Source organism: Eurypyga helias, unplaced genomic scaffold (assembly GCF_000690775.1).
Source record: "Eurypyga helias isolate BGI_N326 unplaced genomic scaffold, ASM69077v1 scaffold6043, whole genome shotgun sequence".
Classification (NCBI taxonomy): Eukaryota; Metazoa; Chordata; class Aves; order Eurypygiformes; family Eurypygidae; genus Eurypyga; species Eurypyga helias.
The window spans coordinates 1-10,887 of NW_010241733.1; the positions used below are offsets into that span (position 1 = coordinate 1).

Here is a 10,887-nt window from a genome sequence, read left to right on the forward strand (position 1 = left end):
AACCACTCTATGATTCTATGATACAGCTTTTCTGGATCTTCGCTCTGACTGGACAACAACAACAAAAAAATCCACAGGCTTATTTTCATGATTCTCATCAATAAAATCAAGTCTCTCCAACTGGATAGCAGAAACAAGAGCACAACAAGTAAAAACTCGTAGACATGCATACACATGTGCCAATGTGTGCCACAGACCAAATACAGCCAGCAAGCATAAACCATCCTGGTGTTTCACAGGCATGACTCACATCTTCAGCTTCCAAGCCTCTTCACCCGAGGCTTCTACCTCCTTGAGAAGTGCCTTCATGGTCATCACGTTTCACTTACAAAGAACAGCTCACGGCATGGCACTTGTCACGTTAACTGTGAAATACATGAAATCCTTTCTTACCAACGGACTGAGAAAACCCTGGTGTTTAGGATCCTTAAGATAGTTTCTGTATGAATCTGCAGAATAAAGTTCTCAGTGCTGAATGCAGCTTCACGCAGCAGATGCTAAGGGGTGGAATTATGATACTACAGGTACAAAGCACCTACTCGTGCAATGACACATTTGCTGTGAAAGTAGTATGGTGATGGCTATGAGAGAAATGTGTCATAAAAACTACTTGTGTTTTATCTTCAGCTCTAGCACAGTGTGTTAGATATGTGTCTCTCAGTTGCTTTACTTCTAAAACGGATTGGAGGATAAACACTAACTCCAAGGACTAAGGAAAACAGGCCATAATTGATAGCAAAGGTTGAGTTGTACAGAAATCCTCCACTGTTGGAATAAGTCCTGAAAACATAATCTGTGTTCTTTCAACCCCGGAACCTGTCTATAGGCCACAGAATCAGAGACTCATACAATCATTTAGGTCGGAAAAGACCTTTAAGATCAAGTCCAACCATTATCCTAGCACTGCCAAATCCACCACTAAACCATGTCCCTAAGCTCCACATCTATGGTGACTCAACCACCTTCCTGGGCAGCCTGTTCCAACGCTTGACAACTCTTGGTGAATGAATTTTTCCTAATATGCAATCTAACCCTCTCCTGGCACAACCTGAGGCCGTTTCCTCTTGTCCTCTCATGTGTCATGGTTGGGAGAAGAGACCAACCCCCATCTCTCTGCAACCTCCTTTCATGTAGCTGTAGAGAGCAATGAGGTCTCCTCCCTTGTAACAGACTCCCACCACAATATCTGCCTTGTTGGCCTTCCCCCCGATTCTTACCCACAATTGCTCTCAGTGACACTACTGTCACTGTCATCAAACGACAATCAAAGCACTCCCTAACATCGAGGGCGACTCCAGCACCTCTCCTTCCTCGCCTGGCCCTTCTGAGGAGTTTATAGTCATCTCTGTCATGGTTTAGACCCAGACAGCAGCTAAGCACCACACAGTCACTCACTCATCCCTCAACCCCCAGGTGGGATGGGGGAGAGAACTGGAAAAACCCTCATGGGTTGAGATAAAAACAGTTTAATAGGCCAGCAGAGGAAGAGGAAATAATAATGCTGAGGAAGGAATATACAAAACCAAGTGATGCACAATGCAGTAATTGCTCACCACCCATGACTGGCAGCCTGTCCCCAAGCAGTGATTCCTGACCCCTGGCCAACCCCAGTTTTATACAGTGAGCATGTCACGATATGATACAGAATATCCCTTTGGCCAGTTTGGGTCAGCTGTCCCAGCTGTGCTCCCTCCCAGCTCCTTGTGCACCTCCTCACTGGCAGAGTGTGGGAAGCTGAAAAGTCCTTGACTTAGCATAAGCACTACAACTACTTAGCAACAACTAAAACCATCCATGTGTTATCAGCATTATTCCCACACTAAATCTGAAACACAGAACTACAGCAGCTATTAGACAGAAAATTAGCTCTATCCCAGCCGAAACCAGGACACCATCCACTGCAGTACTCGTGTGCCATCACACCACCCTTCTCTGGTAACAACTTATCAGTGCTTTCCTGCTGTGCAATGGCTTCCAGTTCCTCCTGTTTGTTGTCCATGCTGCATTGGTGGGCTACTGATCCTGCCACCTTTTTGGGGGGAGAAGCCCCAATTCGTTCATGACCATTCTCACGTGATTCCATGGTTTTTAAACACAATAACCCTTGCATCTTTGCTGCCCCATGGATCTGCGTTCCCTACCACCAGTGAGACAACAGACCAGAGGACCCCACTAGCCCACCATCCCTCAAAAACTGGCATGCTGCCCCCAAGCTTCTCTCTACCAAGGCTGGTTTTATCCCTTTCCCCTTCAAATCCAGTTTAAAGCTCTTTCAGTGAGCCCTGCTAAATCCTGTGCAAAGAGCCTTTTCCCCCTTTGAGACAGATGTACCCCATCCGCTCCCAGCAGGCCTGGTGCTGTGTGAACTGACCCGTGAGCAAACAACCCAAAATCCCGACGGTGACAACAGGCTTGGAGCCAAGAATTGAAGCTGGTTTTTTACGCAGGGCATAGGCCAACCTAACCTCGGCGACACCTCCAAGCTGGAGGAACCATCGCCCTTGTTATTGTTAGGTTCCACTTGCAGAGCCTCACACCTGTAATGCAGGGACACTTGGCAAGGTGGGGTAGTCACAGAGGGGACGCGCCTGCTGTGCCGGGCAGGAACTTGTCACCATCATCCCATATCCCTGAAGTCACCATGTTCAGTCAGATGGAGACAGGGCAGGGAGTCCTCCATACCGTGTGTCCTGCCTGCTTGTCAGACCTGTCCCATGGAAGGTCGGGTGTGATTCCAGTAGTCCCTCTCTCTCCCCCCAGTACTCCTCAACCTACTCGCCCCCTCCCAGAGCTCTGTCACCGAGCAGAAGAGTTCCTCCTCTATTGGAAGAGCTTAGGCGCAAACATATGAAGTGGACATGGAGGGACTTCACATGGATTGCAATTAGGGAAGTTGCCCTTGGATCACAGATGGTTTCCGTGTTGCTTCGTGCACATCAAATGAATTTAATTAATCTCTTTATAAGCCAGCGCAGTCATTTCACTGGAGGCATCCTTTTCCAGTACTAGTCCTTTCACTCCAAGATCTCTATGAAACAAACAAAAGGAGGAAGTGACCAACCTAGGGCAATGCAGGAAACCTAATGGAATATGATGATTACCTCCAATTCAGCGTTACTTCCTTTTGTCCTTAGCATCACCTTTGTCTGCCCTGCTCATGTTTGTAAAATTGGTTTATTATTCTGCAAGGACACACTGGATTTTGGTGAACACCACCTGTTATTTAGTGGATCTTTAATCCAGGCTCTTTGTAGGAACAGAGCGTTTCAAGAACACTACGGACCATGACCCCTTTTTCCTACCTCAGCAGGGCTCTCCTTGTACCCTGAAGAACCAGCTGACAGTCCCAGGGCCATGGTGGGCAGAACTCAGTGTAAGTGCCTTCAAGTCTGAAAAGGGAGCTGTTCTTTTGTTGAGGGTACTTTTCTCTCCAGCAAGAGTAAAGCAAAGGCCTTTTTTGCAGACAATACTGCTCCTCATCTCCTAGGAGACACTTGCTTTGCTCCAGCTGTGTGATTAGTGGGAAACAGCAAGGAGAACCTTCGCCCCGGCCAACTGGCACATGCCACTGGTGTACCCCTGCTCAACTCATGATTTGTGCCGCTCTTTTTCCGCTCCAGTCCTCTTCCATAGCTCCTCAGCACCTGCCGAGACAGCTTTTCCTCTCAAAAATTCAACTCTACTTCTTCATTTCCTTTGTTTTACCTCTTTACTACTTTCAACACACAGCCTTCATGCTTGCTGAGCTTCCACCCTAGACAACTCCTCCTCTGGGGAGTCTGTACTTTTCTACTTCAGAGTAGCTAAGGCCAGCACTGTGTCCACTTTCTGGTTTCAGACCCCTCTATTTTTCCTACACTGATTCATTTTATGAAAGTAAATTGATAATGTAAAAAATCATTAACTTCACTGGTGACCTATTTTTTTAGCTGGAGTGTACAACAGGCTTGATTCAATGAAAATCCTGTTTCAGACTGGTTGTTACCCACCACAGACTAGTGGTCCTGTACGTTCCCAGGACCTTTTAATTTTTAAAAGCGTATTGGGCCCTAGATTTGATTTCAAGCAACCCCTTCTGACTGGGTGTCCAGGCTTTGATTCCTTCGCCAGTACAGTCACAGGAGGCTTTGGTGAATTCCAGACCAAAACCAGTGGCATCAAATTATAGGAAAATTTGGTGCTGAAATTAAAACATTAGAGCGTATGCCAAAACCCACAACTCAGACTTTCTATGTTGCTGCTGTCAAAGCATGAAGGTAAGCAAACTCCACAGCTGCTAGTTTTAAGGTTTTAGACAGAACTCCACTTCTGAGCAGGCTCTGTCTCAGCAGGGCTGAGTTCCTGCCCAGTGTCCCAGACCTGTGAGCTGGCCATCCTTGCCTGCCCATTGCAGAAGGATGAATTTTGCAATGCTCTGCCTATCAGCCCGTTTCAGCTATGTGCAGCCAGTTTTTGTTAGGATCCTTTTCTGAAAGAGAGTTTAAACTTATCTTTCTCAATCCCTGGGAAAATGCCCTAAACTGAGGTCAGCCTATGAGCCACACTCAAGTTCTTTAATCTGTAACCCCTTCACGCTGAATGCACAATTTCACAGGCCCAGAAAGGGCACATGCAAGAGCAGAGTCCCTCACCTGAAAGGGAAGACAGGCTTTGTAATCTGTGTTTTAAAAGCCTAATTGTGTGAAAATACTATTTTCTAGATCATGTTTTTCCTGCTTCACCAATTCCTGAACTACTCATCCGGTCACTCCCTGGATTTTATTCATCAGCTTCACCCCACCTTGGTTCCACAGCTTTGCATCTGAAATCATCACTTTAAGGACAGAGAAAATAGTTTCAACATCAGCAGTTCATCACATTTTAAGTCCTCGAGCAAACACAGGGCCAAGGAGTTGCACAGCAAACGATGTGCCCGAGGCAGATGGTCTCCATATGCATTAACACTCCTTAACAGCTACAGACATAAACTCCTCAGCTGTAAAGCAACAGACTTCCTGAGTCATTCCAGTGCGTCTGAAAGCATTCAACTTAAGTATTTTGACTATAAGTCTCCTAATACATCCAAGGGTAAGTAGTGCATTTAAAATCAGCTCATCCTGATTCTACTCTTTGCATCTTGGGTTTTTCCTAAAAAAGTGGCTACATAATTGCTTTATTTGTCCTTTAAGGATACAATTCACTTTCTCTTGTGCTGGTATCAGTGTTTCAGTAGCAAAAGGGCTTTTCATTATACACAATTTTGCTAATTGTTTAATGAAACTGGCCAATTCATGAATTATAGTCCAACTTTAATGACTTTCAGTAATCACAGAAAAACCCTGATCTGCCTTATTCAATGTCTACATAATTGCTTTATTTGTCCTTTAAGGATACAATTCACTTTCTCTTGTGCTGGTATCAGTGTTTCAGTAGCAAAAGGGCTTTTCATTATACACAATTTTGCTAATTGTTTAATGAAACTGGCCAATTCATGAATTATAGTCCAACTTTAATGACTTTCAGTAATCACAGAAAAACCCTGATCTGCCTTATTCAATGTCTGAGTAGCAACTCCCTGCAGAAATGCGGACAGAAAACTACAAGACACTGCAAGGCATTGCTAGGTCATGAGACGGATAAAGCAGAAAAAGGTTTGCTGGGCTTCACATGTTCCACCAAGAACAACCTCAGAAAATGAGCTGGAAGCTACAAGAATTGAAAACTAGATTTCATGGAGAAAAACAGACTCAGTTCAATAGATTTGGTTTCAAAACAGTGAACTTTCATGAAAAGTACCAAATCCCATTTAGTATTTAAATAAATATAAAAAAAATACGCACATTAAACAGCACATTTATATATGGCAGAGAAAAACACTGGACCTGCTGGCACACTAGAGGAAAAAAACAAGGAATAGAACTTTGTCCAAGAGTACCACAGTGGCATTTCTGCTGGGTAGTGAATGGGATGTGGCCTAAACCACAGCGTACTGCAGTATACTGCACAGAGCTCACCCCACTTACCTTGGCTGTTGCTGATGTATGTGGTCTATTATGGTTACATGTGATATTACATGTAACGTTGTAATAATATTACAATCAATATTATGGCAAATTTAATTCATAAGAAATAACTTCTCTAAAGTAATCCTGTGTCCTCTAAACTATGCAAGACAATGGTTACACGTTTGCGAACACAATTCTCTCTCAATAGATCCTACTCAAATTTGAGCAGCACAACAGCTGCTAAAAGGAGAAGACAGAGAATGAGTTGGCCTGAAACTTAATGGGCTTCAAATAAATGTATATATTTTGGTTAAGGTTCTGTGTTCCTGCTCAGAAGTCTATCTTTCTCCAATTTAATTTGTCTGCAAGCATTAAGGCACTAAGAACTCCTGCACCTCCAGTAGAGTCTTGGGACTAGAGAACAATGCTTGCTAAACAAACAACTCTATTACATGCAAAAGTCATTAATTTGACTGTAAAAGCTTTTAACATTCTTGCTTTCTCTACCACCAGCCCTCCGCCATCTCTCCCCCACCCCAAAAAGAAAACCCAAACCAAACCCAAAAGTTTTCTCCTTACAGCCAGAACTACATTTGGAGATAGTTATACTGACCATTAAACAATGTACCTCCAAAATCTTGAGTTAATACAAAAAGCCTTGGTTTACCTTTAGGAACAAGATCTTATTTTAAGAACGAGGTGTACATATATACAATGTCAGGACTATTGCCTGCATTTCCCAGTATGTATTTTACAATGAAATTGTGCAGCATGAAACCCCAAAGGAAATTCATTGAAAGCATCTTTAGTAAAACATAGAAACTTTAGTTTACATGCAAAACTACAACATATAATAAAAAACTGGTGACTAAACAAATTAAACACAATTTGTAAAAATCGTCCACGTTGTTAAATAGGTCTGTACAACCAAAGATTTACAAAGTCCCTGTGCATTTTCATCTTTTCAATGTACAACTGAGTTTAAAGGTTCTGCTCGAATGTTCCCCAAGTCAAGAGCTGAATCTGTCTCTTCATCAATTTCACCAATGACAGCACTGCAATAAAAAACAGGTTATCATTTGCTGAAATCCTCTAGTGCAAATCCAGAAAGCCATAAAATTGACTTGCTAGTGACACCACCATCCTTTTTTTTTTTATTGTAGAGCTCTATCCTTGGAACCTCAAATTTTGATGGCTGTTAGTGAAATCTAAAAAAAAGGTATTTTTTCAAAGGTTTTTATTTGTTTTTCTTTTTTTTTTTTTTTAGGTATAGGTTATAAGAACCAAATACTACTGGTCTGTTTTAGGCAGACAGTATTTCTATATATAGTATATCTATTTTTTTTCTTTTTCTCTGAAACAAGAACTGGAAACCTTTTAGAGAGAGAATAGCTCTGACAGTAAAGTTTAACTATAGTAATTTGTAAGTACATACAGCATCACATAAGCAAGGCCATTTCCTTCAGTACAGCCCAGTGAAGTGTTATTCATCCAAGGGAGAGTATATACTTGTCAATACATATTTCACTTATGCCATGGTAAGACTTGTATTGACTAAAACACTAGTGGACTCAGTAAAACTGCCTTAAAGAGAAAAGGTGGTGAAGGTAACAGAAGTCATGGTAGCTCAGGGTGAGAACTAACCCAGAAGGAACATAACAGAGTCTAATCTTTCTGGTATATCCTTCTATTCACCACTTCAGAGACTTAAGAACTAGTGGCTCTATCCACAACATAACATAGTTTCTGGTGGCTGTTATATTAATCCAATAGTCTTCTGAACAATTTATACTATATACATCCTGCGGCAATGAGTTCCACAATTACGTTTTACAGTGTGTTTTCCTCTGTCGACAGATCCTGCCATGCACAGGCTGGAATACTGAACCTCCTCACAATGCCTGGACTCAAGAAAGGAAAACGCTGAGCTTCATACTGACCCTTCCCAGACTGCTATCAGCACTTAGTTTACAGCTCAGAAAATCTAGACCAACAATATCTTAACATTACAATGCAATCCCTTCTGCAACAGAAGCACAGATGTTTTTTATTTAATATGCCTCAGCTTTGATAGTACAATTGGTGCTACCCACAGACAGAAACATGTAAGATGTCTGGGGCTATCAAGAGGTATACAGATATAGATACACACAGGCTATACTTTTTATTAACTGGTTTAAACAAGAATATGCTATACTTACACATTATCACCCCTTACGATGTATAATCCTAGCACTACTTGCTCAACTCCTTGTGAAGAGCTGAACACTCGTTCATGGCTTTCATCCAAAATCAAGTTAATGGTCTGATCAAAACCTTTGAGGGTTCCCTGAAAAGACACACAAAAGCACTCCAATTACTTTTTAAATTTATCGCTTTTGCTCTCAAGGCTACATTAAACAAGGCGGCAATACTAAGCTACTAGAGAACAGATGCTCTATTTATGTTTACTTGTTAGGCTTAAACGCAAACAGCTGGAGAATGAAACTTGAAAAGCAATGAATTGATTTAAGAAAAGTACCTGTATTTACTACCGAGTGTTCATGCTAACCGCTACAGTAATCTTCAGCATTGAAAGACACTTCCCCTGTATCAATGACAGCCCTCTAGACAACTAATTTTACTGTCTCTACCCTATTTCAAGCCTTCCTCATTATGGAAGTTTCCTGAAATCAATTAATTAAATCAAAGAACAGAAAAATCAGATTATTTTGGTCAACAATATTAAAATCTTTTTTTATTTTAATTGATGCCTCTTTGAAGGAGATTAACTTGATTCTACAAAATTACTCAAAACCAGCCCCAAAACTCACAAAAGGAAGAATTTCTGTGACACTTCAACAGGCATTTGGAAAAATAACATAATTAGTGTAATTTACAATCAGCAACTCGAGAAATTTAAACTCATGAAAGACACCGTCATTCAAACAGTAATAGTACGCATTTATATCACCTAACCACGTACACTAATTCCCTTAGAATCTTTTTGGTAGAAACTATCTTACATCAGAACACAAAGTTTACCAGACTGGCTCCAACAACACAAAAGGTTTGGTGAAGCTAGTATTTTTCTGCTAAAAGTACTGTTTTCTCTTTCAGGGGCTGCACAAAACTAAGTACAGACATAATCCTCATGCAAGGATCATACTATTAAATTAAACTCAAAAAACAAGAGAATAAAATATTGAGGGTAAAAAAAGAAAAAAAGGAATACAACAAAAAAAAGCACACACGGAAGCAATAAACCAAACATATTATCCAGTCTTATATATAATAATTTGCCAGTTCTCAGCTTTTCTGGCTTAGAATCCAATGAAAGTTATTCAACAATTATCAGCTGATGTTTTTCTATAGTCACATAGAAGAAACAGTTTTAGCATGCAAGCTGAAGAGCTTACTGAAGAGGACATTTTAGATGGAAACCAACTTGCTGAACAGAAAAAGAAATGTGTTTTCTTGTGCGCTCCTATAGAAAAGGCCATTTGACAAAAAGTCAAAGCATTTACACACACAGATTTATCAAAGGACAAAGCTGACAAGCAACAGCCAGTAACCGTTCAAGTCACACTGCACAAAATAATGGCCATAAAACATTAAAAAAATCATAAATGTGTGAACATGTAAATGATAATATCCTCACATGGTTTCTTATTGCCATTATGGAAAGTTTTTAGAGGAGCAAAATAAGATGTCAAAAAATACAAGTCTCACCACAATCATTCTTCCATCAGAAGTAATGACTGCAACAGTACCTAACAGCTCATTAAGGAAATGTTTGGAGATATCTGAAATAGAACCATTAGCATTTTCTGAAACATTTGTATGTAACGTAAGATTTAAAAGCCAGTAAGAGCCTATCACAATTTCAGGGTTTTTTTTTTTAAAGCATGGTTGGTAGCAACATTTGACAACACACTATTTTTAATGACAATCTGTTTTAAAGTTTCATTTTACCCAACCATGAAAAATTATACACAAACACCATTAAAAGCAAACTAAAGAATTGACTTTAGCTCTTGTCTCATTACTAACTGCCCTACCCCCAAACTGAAACAACAGGTTTAGAGATTTTATAAACACTTCAAGCTAAGTCCTTAAAAACAGCTTAGCAGTGGGGATCTCCAGTCTGGCATTGCACATCCACTCACTCTGGAGGTCTGACTATATCAATTTAATGATCACACGTCCATCATCCTGATATTTTGGGCTAACACCTTACTGTTTGTGAATAAAAGTGCCTATAGGTTTTTAGGAGTACAAAAAAGAGCAAGAAAAAGTTCCAAGAACATCAACTCCCACCTTTCCAGCAAATGAGTAAACCTGATAACTAAACACATGTCAAGAGCCCTTTACGGGGACAGGCCCGTTGTGAATCTCGTTCCTCATCACAGATCAGTTTTCCAGCAGTAGAGGCTATAGGGGACCCTATGCTCTGGGTCTTCTGTAAGCGCCATTCTACCTGCTAAGACAGGCTCTAAGAGAAACGTCAACCAGGACGGACCAATGCAACCCAAGGGCCCGCAGGATGCAGGAGGCCCCGGCCTCTGCTTTTCACAGGCCCTTCAGCAGCCTGCCTAGAGCTGGGGATCTCCTCCCAGCTCACACCTTACCGGGCTCGGAGGTACCCAGCAGTTCGGCCACCCCGCCCCGCGCCATGCTGCAGCCACCAGCCCCTCGGGGGTTGGGGGGGAGATAGCGCTGCCCGGCCCTCAGCAGAAACGACCCGCTGGGCCCCCCGCACCCGGCCTCCCTCCCCTCCCCCGCGCGGGCGCGAAGCCGAAAGAAGGCCCGCTCCTGCCACCCCTAGGGCTGCCCCAGGACGCGTCCGACCCCCGGAAGGATACGGTTGATGTAATTCTCCAAGGCAGAGGTCATGGCGACGGCTCCCGCGCTTCGCCTCACA

At 42.1% G+C, this 10,887-nt stretch overlaps 1 protein-coding gene across 1 annotated transcript; it reads right to left on the reverse strand.

Annotated features, from left to right (window-relative positions):
* Positions 1 to 6,786: 6,786 nt before the first annotated feature.
* LSM8 (LSM8 homolog, U6 small nuclear RNA associated (S. cerevisiae)) lies at positions 6,787 to 10,881 on the reverse strand. Its single transcript, XM_010148832.1, has 4 exons — positions 10,829 to 10,881; positions 9,696 to 9,736; positions 8,186 to 8,313; positions 6,787 to 7,039 (listed from the first exon to the last, which is right to left on the reverse strand). The coding sequence occupies exons 1-4, from the start codon at positions 10,857 to 10,859 to the stop codon at positions 6,949 to 6,951; spliced, it is 291 nt and encodes a 96-aa protein (XP_010147134.1). The 5' UTR covers positions 10,860 to 10,881; the 3' UTR covers positions 6,787 to 6,948.
* Between the last annotated feature and the right edge of the window lie 6 nt (positions 10,882 to 10,887).

What these genes read in the sequence shown, in the direction of transcription:
- LSM8 (XM_010148832.1), bottom strand. Translation starts at nt 10,859, where the DNA reads ATGACCTCTGCCTTGGAGAATTACATCAACC. An exon ending in CTTGGAGAATTACATCAACC is followed by an intron (nt 9,737 to 10,828) that starts GTATCCTTCCGG and finishes ATGAGCTGTTAG; the next exon opens with GTACTGTTGCAGTCATTACT. An exon ending in ATCGTAAGGGGTGATAATGT is followed by an intron (nt 7,040 to 8,185) that starts GTAAGTATAGCA and finishes TTTTTATTGCAG; the next exon opens with TGCTGTCATTGGTGAAATTG.